Source organism: Seriola lalandi, unplaced genomic scaffold, assembly GCF_002814215.2.
Source record: "Seriola lalandi dorsalis isolate HSWRI2012SDOR001 ecotype SW California unplaced genomic scaffold, Sedor1 jcf7180002054561, whole genome shotgun sequence".
Lineage (NCBI taxonomy): Eukaryota > Metazoa > Chordata > Actinopteri > Carangiformes > Carangidae > Seriola > Seriola lalandi.
Genome location: NW_019525114.1, coordinates 1,593,223 through 1,610,653, shown reverse-complemented (window position 1 = coordinate 1,610,653; position 17,431 = coordinate 1,593,223). Strand labels below are relative to the sequence as shown.

At 39.3% G+C, this 17,431-nt stretch overlaps 2 protein-coding genes across 2 annotated transcripts; both read left to right on the top strand.

Moving 5' to 3' along the window:
• Positions 1 to 2,282: 2,282 nt before the first annotated feature.
• LOC111662315 (immunoglobulin-like and fibronectin type III domain-containing protein 1) lies at positions 2,283 to 11,764 on the top strand (the record flags this gene model as incomplete). The annotated part of the gene is made up of 23 exons (XM_087176603.1): positions 2,283 to 2,409; positions 2,518 to 2,657; positions 2,882 to 2,981; positions 3,093 to 3,119; positions 3,503 to 3,548; positions 3,630 to 3,825; positions 4,177 to 4,290; positions 4,382 to 4,544; positions 4,675 to 4,947; positions 5,100 to 5,357; positions 5,394 to 5,591; positions 6,182 to 6,306; positions 6,478 to 6,619; positions 6,708 to 7,001; positions 7,112 to 7,411; positions 7,701 to 7,877; positions 8,237 to 8,365; positions 8,498 to 8,806; positions 9,667 to 9,752; positions 9,862 to 10,054; positions 10,472 to 10,768; positions 11,324 to 11,650; positions 11,760 to 11,764. Coding segments are annotated over 23 exons (4,026 nt in total), but the record flags the coding sequence as incomplete, so codon positions are not given.
• A 1,847-nt stretch (positions 11,765 to 13,611) lies between these two features.
• Positions 13,612 to 17,047, top strand: LOC111662346 (uncharacterized). Its single transcript, XM_023416180.2, has 4 exons — positions 13,612 to 14,007; positions 14,857 to 15,335; positions 15,434 to 15,581; positions 15,720 to 17,047. The coding sequence occupies exons 1-4, from the start codon at positions 13,744 to 13,746 to the stop codon at positions 16,131 to 16,133; spliced, it is 1,305 nt and encodes a 434-aa protein (XP_023271948.1). The 5' UTR covers positions 13,612 to 13,743; the 3' UTR covers positions 16,134 to 17,047.
• Positions 17,048 to 17,431: the final 384 nt, after the last annotated feature.

Below are 17,431 nucleotides of genomic sequence, written 5' to 3'. Positions count from 1 at the left end.
GTAGAGTTGCTGCAAAGAAGTGATGAAGAAAGGGTAATCTATAGGAAGCAGTGATATAATAACCCAACACTTGAGTTCACTGAATTTCTGTGCAAACGCTATACTTCAGTGAAAGGAAGATCTGATGTCACCTTTAAGTTCACTCAGCTGCATTCTCACATTGTCAAAATGACTTAATTCATTGCATGCTACTGAATTGAAAAGGTTTGCTGGCAGAATATATATATATATATATATATATATATATAAAAAATTGAACAGCTCGGTCATTAATTCAACCTTTACAAAAATAATAATGTTCAGTTTTGATTGTCACTATCAGAAAGGTATTCATTTAACTATACGTTTCTGATCGAGGTTGTAGTTTGCAGTGGTGTTGAACTGGACTGCATTATATCGAGAGGGGTTTCTACTTTTTTACCCAATATTAGGAACACTTTCCATAGAATCTAGTACAACAACACAACTAACTAAAACATCAAAAACAAACGAATGGTTAAATGAACACCTCTCAGAACATTTAAACAAAATCTGAACATTATAAGCTTCATAAAAGGTAGAATATGTGTTGGCGCTAGATGTACCGAAGAGGCCAGAACATCAACTTCCACAGTGTGTTTACTATGGCTTAACATATTTTGACTCCGGCTTCTAGGAAATCAAACAATCGATATAACTAATAAAACATCTCAATCTGAAACATGAAACCAGCGATAGACAGAATGGACTTCAAGTCTCTCAAAAGTTAAATCACAATTTCACATGTTTCTCTTTAAACTGAAACTTTTACAGTTAAAAACATGAAACTTCTTTTAAAAACACTGAACCAGTAAAACCTTTTATAGCATCCAGCTCCATGAGCTGCATATGGCATCATTCAAATTGCAAACTAGCACATCTGTTGGGATAGATGAGCTTGAGGAGCAGTTGTATAAAGTTGTTTAAGTTGTGTCACTGTGAAAAAAGGCTCGTTTGTGGCCACTGATTCACCAGATCCTGAGAAACAACTTTGAAAACAAGCTTTCAGCCAGCGCTTCAATCGAAACGGCACAATTAATCCCTCAAATGCCATATTGCAACATAAAACCAGTGTCGTGATTTTGCACACAGCAGTCCGGTAATTTGTTGTTTGACCTATTTATGTGACGCAGCACTAAAGTCATGTTAAATGTTCAGGCCCCAAGGTGACCGAAGCAGCTCTGTGTCATAATGAGGTATGAAGCTTGTTCAGGAAAAGTAACAGAGTAACAGATGGTGTGCTGGAGTTTGTGATTTCAACAGCTGTTGGATAAACTTAGTGTTGTGTAGTGACTCATCTTACATTTGAAATGTTAGGCGGAAAATCGCGTCACCCATCTCTTATGTGCCGTCTCCACAACCACAGCAAAGAACTGTTAATGGTTCAAGGTAAAAACAAAGGTTGACAATGCTCGTGACGTGTAACAGGCATTCTCAAAGTCTCGGAGAAACTTCTCAGCCCATCTAAACACATTCACTATTCCATAGCATTTTTCTAAGAATGATTTTATTTTGCATGTGTCTATTTGACATATGCATTTTACATACACTGCCTGACCTTTTATAAACCTCCTTGTAACTATCAACTGGAGGTGTGCATAAAATTTACTTATTTTATAATTAATAAACAATCGCATTTTGTCCCAAATTCATAGGAATTTGTATTAAAATAGATAGCAAAATAACAGCATTAATTGTTTTTTAAGTGGTGTTTGCATGTATACAACATATCTTTAGACAAAAATATATATATCATTTAATCCAAAATACAGCTTAACCAGTACAGTTCACTAAATGAAAGGACTTGTCATGATGGAGTGGCTGTGAGGGTTGAAAGAGAAAGGAAATATTGACCTCTTGTGAAATACTGTTGTAACTACACCCAAAGCAAAAGCACTGGTGGTAGTTGCAGCGACCATGACTCCTTATGATGGTTTTTATTTCACAAATCTTGGATATAATTGATATTGAAGATAATATTACTGTTTAAATCATTTTAAAAAATGGAAACATGGTTACTGGGATGAGTTTTGAGAAATCTGGCAAGACAAATTCTTCTGTTCAACTTGTACAGATTTTTTTAGCCATATGAAGGTTTTGCTCAGACAAGTTTTAACAGTGTTAACAGTATATAACCTCCTGAAACACGATACATTTACAACATCAGTGTTTTCTGTTTCTTGTATGATTTGTGTGTACGTTCACTTTCACAACCTCACACAGCTGAGTTTTAATGTCATTAAAATATTATTTTCTGGTTCTTAACAGTGGCTATCAAGAAACGCTCCAGAGTTCCTGGGGTAACGATCACTCAGTATGTTGAGCAACTGCCTGCAGGAAAGTCGACACCTGACTTCATCCGGAAGCCGATGCCTACGACTGTTCAGGAGGGTAAAAAAAAAGTTTTTAAAAAAAGTAAAACTGTGATTACAACAAAATTATAAAACACTATTTACAACTGTATCACTATTGCGTGGCTCTCTGTCTTTGTTTTTTTAGGTAAAAAGGCGCTTTTAAAAGCTATGGTTAGTGGAGAGCCGGCACCTACTGTCACCTGGGAGCGTAACAAGGGCCAAGTTAATGACCCAGAAAAGTACAAGACCAGATATGATGGAAGAACTCGAGAGCACATTTTGGAGGTGAAAAAACAGTACTTGCATAAAATGCTCCACATCTCATAAAACACAAACTAATTTCAATTCACACCTGCTGCTCTGCATTTTAAGTATGAGGTGCACAAAAGTCAGGTACTTTGATTTGTTTTCAATCACATTAGACGAGTTCATTCTTCATGTCAGTGCGAGACAGAAGCTTCTAGTCAGCTCAGTAATGCAATCTTCCAATGATTATATTGTGTTATCAGATACCCAGTGTAAAACCCGACCAAGCTGACACATACAAGTGCTTTGCCACCAATGAGTATGGAAAGGCTATCGTCACTGCAACGCTCAATGTTATTGAAGGTAAGAGATAGATTTACGATGGTAATTCAAATCAAACTACAATATCGTAACTACTACGTAACTACTCATTTATATTTTGGTTTTTGTTGCTTTCATGTTGTTTTCTTTCAGTTGGCTTCAAGAAGAAAGGCCAGCCAGGTACGAAGTTAACAACAGGACCAAAGTTTTCTCTTTCTTTTCTTTCCATCATCCAACAATCCATGGGTTTCAACAAGAGAGTTTTTCTTTTTTACTTGGATTTTGATCCCAGAAGCAATAACCACATAGTGTTTTCATTAACAATAAAAACCAGGAGACCTATGCTGTCATTAAAAAGTCATATGGTTTCAAATAGTTATCAAAAATGTAGAAATCAGTTTGATCCGCTGTTTATTTCTTTCTTTCATAAATTCTAAGGTTAAGACAGAACTGCACTGTACACAGTGTTTAAACAGAATTTAAACAAATATGATGGTGGGATTATAGGCCCCTTAAAGTAACCTGCATCTTATGAAACATTTTCCAATTTACTTTTCATTTAGGAGATGCACAAGGACCACACGATTTCAGAGCAATGCTTAAGAAAACGTAAGTTCAAGGCAAAGTTGAAGGTCTGCTGCTTTAAATGTGTGCTGCTGTAAACCCCTAAAACACATTACTCTGTTTCAGTGTTGTTGTCACCAGAAAAAAACAACTGCCACCGAGGAAAGATGGAGAAATCGATCCTAAGCTCTGGGAACTGCTCATCAGCGCACCAAAGAAAGATTATGAAAGAATCTGCTTTGAATTCGGTATAACTGACTTTCGCTGGATGCTGAAGAGACTCAACCAGTTGAAGAAGGAAAGGGCAGATGAGCAGGCAAAGGTAATGTAGGCGTTTGCACTGTCCTCACACAAATTAGCCAATGTCACAGGGTCCTGAAGGACAGTCAGTGTAGCAGGGAGAGAAATGAAACCACTGCAGGTCAGAAAAAAAAAAATAATAATAATTTCAGGGCGTGTTAAGTTCATCTTTAAAAAAAAGTTTTTTTACATCATTTGATTTTCTTCTTCCTGGGCATGGATGCTAGTTTTGCCTGAGGCTAAAGAACCTGGTGCATCTTAACAAGTAGATATCCAACGCTCTGTTCAAGCCCACTCACGTTAAAAATGTCATAGCCTCAGCTGTGAAACTCTGAGCTACAGAAATCTTTAGATTGTTGTTTTTATTTTGCAGGTTGTAGAGAAGGTGGACAAAGTGAAACAAATAGAAGTGAAACCAGACGGGAGAGCTGAATTTAGCCTTGACATGACACTGTGCGACCCCAACAGTGCAATTAACTTATACAAGGTGGGTTGAAAATGGATCCCAAGATAATCAAATTACAATGAATAACAGCCCAAAAACAAAGACAAATGTGTGACTATGTTTCTCTCGAAAGGATGGGACAATGGTGCCATATGGTGATGATGAAAAGTCAAAGCATAGCCTTAAGAAAAAAGGGTCATCATATATTTTCAGCATCAAAGACCCTCAGCCAGAAGACGCTGGATTTTACCAGGTTGATGTTGAAGAAGCAAATGTTCTTTCAACCGATTTTCAAGGTAAAGCATAACTATTGCACTTCTTGTAAAACCGGATGATTTCTTTAGCAGGCGGTAAGACAAATCAAATCACATTTATGAATCAGTCAAATTAATTCTATGCTCACATCCACTTTCCCTCCTCTCTCAGTCCCTGCTGTGGAGTTCATTGCCAAGATTAAGGATGTGAAGGCCGTGGAAAGTGATGACGCCGTCTTTCAGTGCGTCTTGTCAACACCCCTCAACAGCATTACTTGGTCAAAACAGGACTCGTCACTTGAACATGGGAACAAATATGAGATCACTGTCTCAGAAGACAAACTTATTCACACATTAAGAGTTAAAGACTGTAAAATGGAAGATCATGGAGCATATTATGCCATTGCTGGGATAACCTCCAGCAGTGCCTCTCTCACAGTGGAAGGTGGGACATCTTTTCTGTTTTCTTACCGATATACAAATTAATAATTTAATATTAAAGTTATTAGTTTTAGACCTAAAACACGTGCTTAAAAAACTGTTTCAACCAAACTAAATGATTTACTCTCCCTATTTTTTGTGTTGGCTGAAATTCAGCTGATCCAGATGGTCGAAAAGGCCGTAAGGGCACCAAAGCCGGGGATCAAGATGATTTGACTAAACTAGCATCGGAGCAGTGGGCCAAGCTACAAAAAGAGAAAGAAGACCTGGAGGCAGCCAGACGAGCACAGGCTGAAAAGGACGCTGCAGATGCAGCAGCTAGAGCTGCACTGGGGGATGGAGGAGATGGTTCTGGTGACGGAACTGGTGTCGGGTCTGGTGATGGGTCTGGTGACAGGTCTGGTGAAGGGTCTGGTGACGGGTTTGGTGACGGTTTTCGTGGCGGGTCAGGTGATGGGTCTGGTGACGGGTCAGGTGACGGGTCAGGTGACGGGTCTGGTGGAAAGACTGATGGAGAAGAAGGTGATGGAGACGGCAGGAATAAGAACCTCTTGGGTGATAGAGATGATGAAAATAATGACGGCGATGCAGATGCTAAGAAAAAGAAGCGAGTACGAACTGGTCCTTTGGTTCCTGACACTGTTAGAGGTAAGGTCCGTCACTGCATTGTGTGAAGGCTGAATAATGTTTTCATACATTACAGAGATGACTATAATGTCATAGTTTTAATCCCAGTGCTCTTTAAAGTGTCTTTGCTACTTCGTACATTGTCAGCTTTGTCTGTTGTCATCAAGTGTGTGAGAAGGTTTCCCAGAAATTGAAGGATTGTTAGTGTGAAGTTTTCTATTCCAGCGAACGTGGAAGAAGAGTTTGGACTGAGATGTGTATTAACAATTTTAGGCTTATATATCCAGTATAGACCACGAGACAGAGACATACCATAAACAAAAAAGGATGAAGTGGTAAGGATATTGCCATCTTTTACCTGCTTATGTCATATAGTGACATTTCCCAGTCCACCTATCTTCACTTGAGTAAATAATATATTTGTTTTTACCTAAATGAAGTTTTCACTGTCTACCAATGACGTGAATCAACCTTGAAAAAAAAAATTAGACCTAAAAAGTTACCATGTGCAGCTTTAATACATTTTTCCCCTTCATACCTCAGATCCACTAATATAATATTATATTTACCAGAGGTTGCATATGGTTTTTACTTTGTTCTTACTGCTGCAGATCGAGGTGTTCAGTTTGTCAGTGGGCTGTCGGATACTGATGCTAATGTTGGTGAACGGGCAGAGCTGTCTTGCAAACTAAGCAGTGACACCTCAGAGGGTCACTGGTATAAAAACGGGAAGCTGGTAAGTCAATTATTCCAGGAGAATAACGACTATACAGAACTACTGCCATGCATGTCACTGTTTCCTAGCGTTCTAAAGGTCAATTTTTGTCAAAAGTTTCATATAGCACATTGCCTGCTTTAATTTATCAAACGTTTGTCTTACGAACATTGAATCTTTTTATCTGACAAGCTAACCAATGGGGATGGGGTAACAATTATCAAAGACGGAGCCTGTCACAGGTTGATAATCGATTGCTGTAAAGAAGATGATGCAGCTGTGTACCGCTTTGAAGCTGAAGGACGTAAATCAGAGGCAACACTAAATGTTCAAGGTTAGAATCTAAATTAATTACTTGGTTTGGTATCATTTGATTAATTTGGGTTTTTGACAAAAACTTATTTTTTTTCCTCTCTAACAAGACCCACCAACAATTGACGGTGACGCTCTAGGAAAATTCGCAAAGCCAGTCATCATAAAGGCAGGTGAAAATGCCGAATGGAAGCTGCCATTCTCGGGTGGGGCCCCGATGAATATAAAGTGGTACAAGGATGACGACGAGCTCTTGCCTGGCCTCAATGTGAAGATTGACACATCAGCTACTAAGAGCCAACTACGCCTCACTAAGTGCCAAAGGAAAGATAGTGGAGAGGTCAAAATCAAAATCAAAAATGAATTTGGTACAACAGAGGCAATTTCCAAACTGATTGTACTGGGTGAGTTGATAAGAGACTTAACATTTGCACTTTGCATAAAATGTACCGTATGTAGAAATAAATATGTCTTGCTTTTAGCACAATATGATGTCTTCTCATTTTGTCAACAGACAAACCAACACCACCACAGGGACCTGTGGACATTATGGAAAGTGCTATAACATCTGTTGAGTTCAAATGGAAACCACCAAAAGACGATGGCGGTTGTCCAATCACAAACTATATCATAGAACGCCAACAAGTGGGGCGCAATAAATGGTCAGATCTCAGTGAGATCTCTGGCAGCAACCCAAGTTACAAAGATTCAGATGTGGACCCTGGAAGGAGGTACTGCTACCGGATCAGAGCCAAGAACACAGAAGGCATCAGTGACTACCTGCAGACAGAGGACATACAAGCTGGTGTACTACGTAAGCCTAATTTCTATAATTTCTTGTCTGACTTTGAGAACACACACACAGGGAGGCGCAGACCAGTGTGAGCTTCAATGCTGCTCCATCAATTTAAAACAACATCAAGTTTGCAGTACATCAAGGTTTATTTTCCTTGTTTTTTGCCTCTCTTGTCAGTTTCAGGTATCTAATAAACTTTACTTGGTGGATAAAGCACGGTGTACAGGAGTTATGTGAAATTTAAATATTGGAGGTAATAAAACCAGAGCAACATAAGCAGTGACAGACTGTCATGTTTCCTTCACAGGTTATCCAGGACCCCCAGCAGCACCTAAAGTTGTCAGTGCCTTTAAAGACTGCATCAATCTGTCATGGAGTCCTCCATGTGACACTGGAGGAACCAAAATACTCGGATACAATTTGGAAAAGAACAAGAAAGGCACCAATTACTGGAGCCATGTAAACCAAGGAGGGCCAATTACAGGTATGTTCCTCGTGGCGATGCTGCCGACATTCATGAGAACGTATTTATGAATCACATTTTCTGTAGTTAAATCTGAAAATCTTTTCCTATGAAAAGAAAAATAATCTTAAACTTCAGATTTAACATATTTTACAAAATACTGCATCCACAAAGACTTGAACAGAAACTGTTTAAATCTTTATGAGATTTTTGAAAAAAGTGGAATGATATTTCCACTGTGTTTCACTGTGGCCTGTAGCTCCCACAGCACCCTCTTCCCCATGCTAATGTGCAGGAATATACCACAGTTACCACAGAGTGAGGAGTGTTTGCGCTCTAAAACTGACTGATATGATAACCACTTCTTCCTTTCTCCACAGATACAAAATACGCAGTGAAAGACGTCTTTGAAGGGGCAGCATATGAATTCAGAGTGTCTGCTATCAACCTGTCTGGTGCCGGAGACCCCAGTATTCCATGTGACACAGTAATTGCAAGGGATCCAATGAGTAAGCCAATCATACTTCATTGCAGTTTTCCTCAATGAAAACATTATGATTTCAACTGAATAAGTGTGTTATTCGATATAATGCTGTCTGTAGGTCCTTGTGTCATATAACCTCATATTACTGTAATTTCAGAACCTCCAGGCAAAGTCACAGACCTGAAATTAACATCCTCCAACTACACCACATTTTCACTGGCTTGGACTAAACCTAAAGAAGTGAAAGGGGTGGAGGATGAGGCCCAAGGGTACTATGTGGAGATCAGACCAATAGAAAGCCTTGAATGGACCCGCTGTAATGCCACCCCAATTACTCTAACTTCCTACACTGTGCTTGGCTTGAGGGCAATGGCCACATACTGGGTGAGAGTAATTGCCACCAATTATGGAGGTGATGGAGAACCTCAAGGCTTTGACAATTATATCATTGCCATGCCCCCTCCTGGTAAGAAGATTTAAAATTTAAATTAAGAACTTGACAGTTTGTTAAAAGTTTAATGAAATAAAAGTTGTCTCTATTATTTCAAGTAGCAGTCTAGTCAAATTATATTCTGTATCTGTGTAAAGTCACAGCAAATATTTGTTTTTTCTTCCACGATACATCTGCACAGTGCACCCTTTGCCTTAAAAGAGCTGTTAAAAATACTATATTGCTCTGCACCAAGAAAATATAGCCAGCATAACAGCTTTCCTTCACTTTTTCTATGATGTAAAATATCCTACAACATTTAGTTTATTAAAGGGTGGAATTTTTGTGACAAGACAGAAGGGTGTCATTAAAAACGCTCTGGGTAACACAGCATGAACAAAATACTGAAGTTCAAGTGTAGCTTTCAGCAACCGTAGCAATTGGAAGGCATGGTACAGCATCAAAACACCACTGTAATGGAGGCAAAATGACTTGTTTTTATTGTTGTTTTTAACCAGAGAAGCTTCATGCACATCAGTGATACAGGCTGTCTTGTCAGTGTGGATAAATAATGCTGTGGAATAAAAATAGGTTCCGGTAATAGAGAGCAATGTGGTATTTTTGACAGCTGCTGTATCCAGAGCACAATGGATTACAATAAACAGAGGATCAGAAATGGATCTAGATTCATACAGCTAATGTAAATCTGTGTACCAGCTTTGCACAGGTTTTGATCTCCTAATAATCAATACAGGGCAGTAGAGAGTATTTAAAAATGCAGAGAATGAAAACGTCATTTTAAAAACAAGAAAAATCAACCAGACAATTTGCTAAATTGTATAAAAACATGAGGACTTCTGATTGTAAACATTTAATTGGAAATTTTACCCCCACAGTGAAGCCAAAATTCAAAGACCGCAACATGAAGACCTTTGTGGTGGTGAGATCTGGAAATACAGTCCGTCTGCACATCAACTTTGAGGTACTATGCCAGAGCTTTTCCTCCTACCGAGTTCAATGGAGAATATATTTCATTCTGTGAGTGTTTAGGCAACATTGCATAAATCTGATATTTACCTTAACCTCTACAGGCCTCCCCCCTGCCAGATATCTCTTGGTTAAAAGATGGTATTCCAGTGTCTAAACATGTAACAATTACCAACTCTGATAAAGGCTCTCAACTGTTAATCCCCACATCTGAGCGCTCTGACACCGGCATCTACACCATTACCGTCAAGAACCTGGCCGGACAAGAGAGCTTCAATGTTGAATTCAGAGTTACAGGTGAATCTCAGAGAGCAGTTTTACAACTCTGACTTCATTTCATTTATGACTAAAGACAAATACATTGCTATCCCTTTGCAAATTCTGTTGCTTAATGGAAATATTAAATGAATGAATTAAACTATCATTATTACTATTATTTTAGTTTTATAACTGAAACCTAAATGACTATTGTCTAACCATTTTGGAAGAGACAGTGACAGTTTCAAATCCCCAGCTCAATGTTTCCAGATTTCTTTTTCAATATACTACAGACTATCAAAAATGCCACAAAATGTATTTTTCCATTACTATGTTATAGTTAAAAGTGGCAAGCGTAACACTGTTGGCAGCTGGGTGGGATTCAGAATGAAAATCTCTAAACTGAGCCTGAAATGTTAGTAATCTGTTTCTCTGTATGTCTACATCTCATTGTAGATGATCCCAAGCCTCCAGGACCAGTGGAGCTGGACCAGAACATCCAAGGAACAGTGACTCTGTCCTGGTCTCCATCTCCAGATGAGAAGAGGGATGACAGGCTCCACTACATGGTGTCCAAACGGGATTCCTTCAAACGCACTTGGAGGACAGTGGCTGACAACCTCTTCAACAATAAGTTCACAGTTGTCAACATTTTGCCAGGACGGGAGTATTACTTCAGGGTGTTCGCTAAAAATGACATAGGCCTTTCTCCACCGTCTCAGTCGCCCGTGTTTGGAGCCGAAAAGGAAAAAGGTTCATGCCTCCACTTCAATCACCAAGACAATCAGAAACTCACACTGCCCCTTACACAACACTAAATCATGCTTTGATCCAGAAGAAAACCTCAGTCATGACCACACTGACATTTTCAATAATGCAAAAATTCAACACTAACGTATTATCTTGCTCAATCGTGTGTTGTACAGCTCACTCTACGTGTCTAGACAAGGCTGTTAAATTTTTAAAAGCATACTCTAGCCAATTAGTATTACACTTTCATAAAGATGGGGAAGCCACAAGAGAGAAATAAGGAATAAAAAAAAAAGTAATCAAAGCAGCACAGGCTGAAACATCCAGACTTTTAGTCTCTAAGAACATGGCTTGAGAACCCCTTTTTCAGAAAGATAAAAGAAAGAAACACTCAAGCTGAGATTGCATTGCATTATAGAAGTTAGAGGAACTGTGGCTTGACCGGATGATGTCAAGCCTCTCAATAGATTTCTTATCTATCTTGTTAGAGAAAGTTGTCTTCCAAGGCCACTAATGCAACCATCTGTAAACCCTTTATATGCTTTCTTTGCATTTTAGGAAAGTTCAAAGTGAATGTGCCAGAGAGAAAACGTTTGGACTTCCAGTCACCTCCATCGTTTATCCTTCCCCTGAGGAGACGTACAGCTCCACAAGGTTATGAGTGCCACATGAGTTGCGCAGTGAAGGGTGATCCAGCCCCTCGTGTGACGTGGTACTACAACAACATCAGCCTGAACACAAACACCAACTACCACATCACCAATGTATGTGGCGTCTGCTCCTTGCTCATACTGAGGGTGGGAGCCAAAGACAACGGGGAATACAAAGTCGTTATTGAGAACAAACTGGGGACAGCCGAGTGCTCAATGACACTGAATGTCAAAGGTAAAGAGACGTGTACAAGGTTTAAGAATCATACATAATAACATCAAAATACAATTAATTCTAATTTTAAGATGATACAAACTGAGAGTATGAATATGTTTCTTTACAGAGTGAAGAAGAGCCGCACCTGCTGGACAGAAGCTGATTCCTGACTGTGTTTCAAATCAATTACACCACATCTAATGGGAACTTGGATTCATTTTAAGTTACTCCACTTCCCACTAGTGTGATGCACCACTATTTAAAACATTTTACAGTAATATTACAATACTGCAGATATTTCATCATATTCATGCCTCTTACTGAAAATGTGTTCAAATAGACATTTTTTCATTTATTGTGTGATCCCCTGAGTTTAATGTTTAGCAATTATATGAAAAGAAAGGTGTTCTTCTGCATAGCCATTAACTAATTAAAGTTACAGTTGTTTAATACTTAAGGTACTCTGTGGAGTTGTTGACCCCTAGTGGTGCTAGTGAGTAAAGCTTTAATGAGTGGGTCCCTGTCTTGTTTATATTCAATGCATGCCAATGAGTATGAGTGACTTTTATTGTGAAGGGTGCAGATTAACATTTAACAGACAGGTGTCATTGTCCTGGGGTTTTAATATTTTTATAGGCGTAAACGGGAGATGACATTACCATTAATGCCAATGTTGTGTGTTTAAAATGGAGGTTTAGCAATTTAGTGGTTGCACTCCTACTTTTACCCACAGTTTTGGGTCTGGATTTTTCTGGTGCATCATGCAAAAGAGATTACGTGAATGCTTTTGTTCCATGTATTGGTGCTTTTCAGTAAATTGCTAAAAGACAGTTCCAGGAACTGTGGTCCTTAAGTAACTGTGTGAGTGAATTACTAGCCGGGGTCCATGAGGTGCTTGGCATGAGAAGCAACACCAGAAGTGGGAAGCAAATAAAGTACATTTTTGTTGCATTATTTAAGTGCAGTTTTGAGATACTTGAATTTTGTGTTTGACTTTTGTGAGACTTTTTACTTGTACTCCACTGCATTTCAGGGACAAACATCCTAGAAAATGATCAGCAAGTACTGTATCTCCAAAACTGATTAATAGTTCCAGTAATTTTTAAAGAAAAAATCCAAAATTTTCTGGTTCTACCTTTTTAAAATGTGATGATTTGATGACACTAACCAGTCTAAAAGAAACATTGCTAGTCCCAAGCCCATATCTTGTCACTTTCAGACAGAGACTCACTGTAGCGTCTAATCTGCCCTGAAGACATAGCGCTGCTCAGAGGGCGAATTATAACCTCTTGTTGCTGAAGAGCTCTTGTCTAGTGAAAATCCCCACCTGCTCCCAGCAAGAAACCATGTTAGGAAGTTTGAACATTACTCAGACAAAACTAAAAAAATTAAGTTATTTTCTCCATATTTTGTTACATTACACCAACAACACAATAGCACAAACTTGGCCACACCAGGGCCAGATTCATCATTTAAATACTGTTTACGCAATGAAATGAATTAATCACTTTTAGCACTTTTCATACTAGTAGCATACAGTTTGCTGCTTATAGTAATGCATTTTAACTTTAAGTTGTGAATGCAGGAGTTTTATGGGAGCATTTTAGAGGTCAGTCAATCAGTTGATTTGCTGGAAAACTAATCAGAAACCCCCAAATTTTGATCCTCTGACACTTACCCAGGATAAAGATCTGACACTTTAAGTAGCACTACATTATGGTAAAGTGAATATCTGAGAGTTTTTGAATGCTGAAGACATTATTTTGCTTCTCTCACTACTTTATAATCTAATAAATAATCGATTAACCACTAACAAAAATAATTGTTATTGCAGACCCACTGATTTTAGACTGTGGCATGACTCTTCAGTAGTGGATCTGAATACTTCCTCCACCACTGCAGTTACATAATATGCTGTCACAAACACCCACCCAACCCAGCGGTAGCTTTGAGTATTATGGGGGGGGGTCCAATGAAAGACTAGGTCAGAGCAGAATAGACAACGTGATACCTTAGCTCATCCGAAGTAGCAGGCACACTTTGCTGAGTCCAGTTCACTGAAGACTCTGCTCTCCGAGTCCGAACCTCCAGCCCCTCTGCTGCTAGCTGCCATGGCCAAGCGCAAGTCAAAGAAACCGCAACAAGAAGACACTTCCATGTTGTTGGAGTTGTCACCACCGCAGTCCAAGAGCAGGATAAGCTCCTGTGTTTCTCCAGCTTTGTTGTTCATTATTGTTTTTTCAGTCGGGGCCTCTGCAGTGGGCTGGTTTTGTGCGCAGCAGCAGCACAGCCTCGACCAACTGTCAGAGTCTTTCACAACAATGCAAAGGGAAATCACAAACTTGCAGCAGGTGATGGAGATGACGGACGCACAGGTAAATTAGCTAATCTTGTCACCTGTGTTTGTTTGTTTTTTTGCGGAGCTGGTCACTTAACTGTAAAATACTTAAACTGTCTTACTTTGTATTCTCTTGTATTTACTGGAAAGTAGAATTAAAAACGGTTTTCCTTGAACGTGATTTCGGCGTAGTTTACCAAGCATGGTTACGAGCACGGAAGTTACGTGATGCGCTTTCAAAATAAGAGTACCACCTTTGTGGCTTTTAATAAATAAATAAAGTTCGACAAAATAAGATAAAATTAAGAAAAAACTTGAGTGAGAGGGGACAAGGCTCTTTTCAGTCACGTGCAGTTTGTGCCATTTATCTGATAATATGAGTGAAAATGTTTATTTTGAAAACTCAAGGCTGTGTAACATTTTAAACTGGCAAGCATGACTCTGTTAGAAACACCTGTTGTTATATTTAGCATTTCCCAGCTGTGAGCAACTTCATGGTCACGTTTCAGTGACATTAAAAGCCCCAACTGCTATTGTGAAATTTTAACAATACTGGTTCTTCTATCATTATCAGCATTGCTACAGATGTCCTGCTTGATGTATGTTTTGTCATAATATCATGTTATAGTATTTTTTTTAGAAGACAAAACTCCTGCTCAGTGATTTTTAACATTTTCTACAATGGCCAGAAATAATAAAAGACTGTTATTATATAGACAACTGACAGTTGACAAGTTTATATCATCTCATATTATATATTGTCATATCCTAATTGCTGCAACAATATGACAAGTCAGACTGTAAATCAATCAATCAATCAAGAGCAGATTTCAAATGTTTAAACTGAGTTAACCCACATAGCTAAATAATTGAATTCACTTTCTAGACTGATACAGGCTCGGGTCTGGAGGAGAGGATCTTCACTCTGGAGGAGGTTCAGAAACAGGCTCAGCAGAAAGCTGAAGTTGCCCTCGCCACATCAGAGAAGCTGAAGAACACTGACCTTTACTCAAACCTTTGGGCTCTCCATGAAGAGATGGACACTCAATGGGCTGAAGTAAAGCAGGTCTCACTGTCAATCGCAGCTCTCCAGGCTATGTTCAAGAACCACACTGAAGAGTTTGACGCTGTGAAGGAGAGAGTAGTCGCCACTTTGAGCTCCAGCTCAGCACTGGCTGAAAACGTGGCTGGGTTGACGAGTGCTTTGTCCAGAGCATGCTCCAGAGTGGATGAGCAGGCTGCATCAGTGGAGGCTCTTAATGCACAGTTAGGGGGACAATCCTCCGAGCTGAATGAGCTGAGAGAGCTGCTGTATCTTCATAATGTTGCACTTTACACAAACAACCAGGAGATGACTGCAATAAAGTGAGTTCAGTTTGATTTGACATGCCTGAACAATGTCTAAAATTTGCTGACTTGCCAAAAAAAAGTGTTAATTTCCCTCGTGTGTGTGCGTGGTTCAGGGAGCTGGTGGAGACTAAGCAGGCCATGCGTGCCCAGGCATTAGAAGAGATGCTCAGTTCGGTGCTGACCACTCTGGATGAGCAGTTTTTCACTTCACAGAGCCTCCACAGCAGCGTCATGGCTCAGCTGGACACTTTTCACACCCAGGTATGTCTCCAGTTTAACTTTGACCTCTTTCAAAACCTCAAAACTCACATGTTCTCATTTTGTTTCAGTGTTTCCCACATATTTAAGGTTTGACTGCAACCACCAGATACCAATTAATTACATATCTGTCTACCTCAGTTGGTGAATGGTCCTTCTTGGTCAATGAATCTTAAGTCAAATGAAGAGGACCCAGCAGCAGGAGAGTTCATCTCCACCACGTCACAGAATGCCACTGGGGTGCAGGAGAAGCTCGAAGATATTGAGGAGGAGGCTGAGCAGCAGGGGTCCAAAGGCGCAGTGGAAGAGGAGGCAAAGGATGATGAGCAGTCACTGGAACAAGTAGTGGAGGGGAATTCTACAGAAGAGCGAGACGTTACACCAGAAGAGGAGGAGGAAATTGCACGACCAGGGCAGAGTGAAGAGAAGGAGGTCGCTGGCGAGACAGCAGAAGAGGAAGTCGCAGAAGAGACGACGGACAAGTCCTTGGAGGAGGAGGAGTTGCATGAAGAGGATGCGGAAAGACAGGATTCTGTAGAGGAAGAGTCACTTTAATTAGACACTAAAATCTTCATGAACAAAACTGAAGAGGACGAGTAGATTGAACACCTGTAACCGTTGCAGTTCAGCGGTATTTTCTGTAGTTCACATTACTGTGATTTTAAAGTCTTATATAGATGAATGGGAACCATTTTTACATGCAACAAATGATTTGGAACGTTTGTTTTATTTCATCTAGATGGGGTTGATTGATGTATGTGTCCAAGCAGTTACACATCACTGAAAAATGTGAGGATTTGTATTGTTTTATGCCCCTACACTGTCCCTGTTTGATGTGAACTTCTGTAGTCAGATTCCAACTGTGTACAACATTTGTAAGGATCTTACTTTTCTTGAACATGCGCTGTTCGCATTAAAAATTAGTTTAATTTTATACATTCTAGTTATGACAACAAGTGTTATGATTGCTGTTGTTAGTGCAATATAAAGGCAACAATTGAAAAGATAAAACATAAATAGAAAATGTTCCTGGGTCTTAATTTCAACAAACCTGCGATGAGATTCAGTGGCAAACTTGGCCATGATATTAAGATAATGTATAAAATAGAGTTTAATCAGTGGAATAATGTATAAATTTGAGATTAAATTGATTATTTTGAGCTATTTACACATGACAAGAATAACAGACTACAGTATGAAGTACCAGATGTGAGTAGCAGAACTTGGAGTAATTTAACACAAGTACATGTGTAGTGCGTCTCACTGTATGGTTATTTATGGTATACTGCACATGCTGCACATGTGAGTACATATGATTGCACTGGTACATGCTGCCCCTTGTCAGGAAGTTATTTTGTGAAAAGGTTAAAGTACTATTTTCTGCCAGCAGGTGGTGCCTGTTTGCTGCCATAATTATAAAGAATAAGCAGCATATGTGATAGAGGGGTAAAGGTCTTATGATACATCCATGATCTGTGTGTGCTTCATGATTTTTTTGTCATAATAGTAAGATAAGAAAAACAAGGAAATTCTAGTTACAAGTACATACAACTAGCTTTATACATCAGCCTTGTCATGTTGAGCAGACTACAGTCACTCCTCTGCGACTTCCACTCTAAACTGACACTGTTTTAAAAGCAGCTACAAGCACATGTCTTTTATTTTTCATGAAATGACTTGACTCTTGGGTGGCCAGGTTGCATTTAAAATACAGTGTGGCGTGTGAATAAAGTTAAAACAATTTAGTCTGGCAACTAAACCTAATTTGAGGTAATTACAGTGCATTAAATTCTCAGGACAAAACAAGTAAACCAGGGCTTGACATGCCAGATGGAAACAAGAGGTCATGCCAG

Coding starts and splice junctions, on each gene's coding strand:
- LOC111662346 (XM_023416180.2), top strand. CDS start 13,744: ATGGCCAAGCGCAAGTCAAAGAAACCGCAACAAGAAGACACTTCCATG. Junction 14,008..14,856: donor TGGAGATGACGGACGCACAG/GTAAATTAGCTA, acceptor TTCACTTTCTAG/ACTGATACAGGCTCGGGTCT. Junction 15,336..15,433: donor CAGGAGATGACTGCAATAAA/GTGAGTTCAGTT, acceptor TGCGTGGTTCAG/GGAGCTGGTGGAGACTAAGC.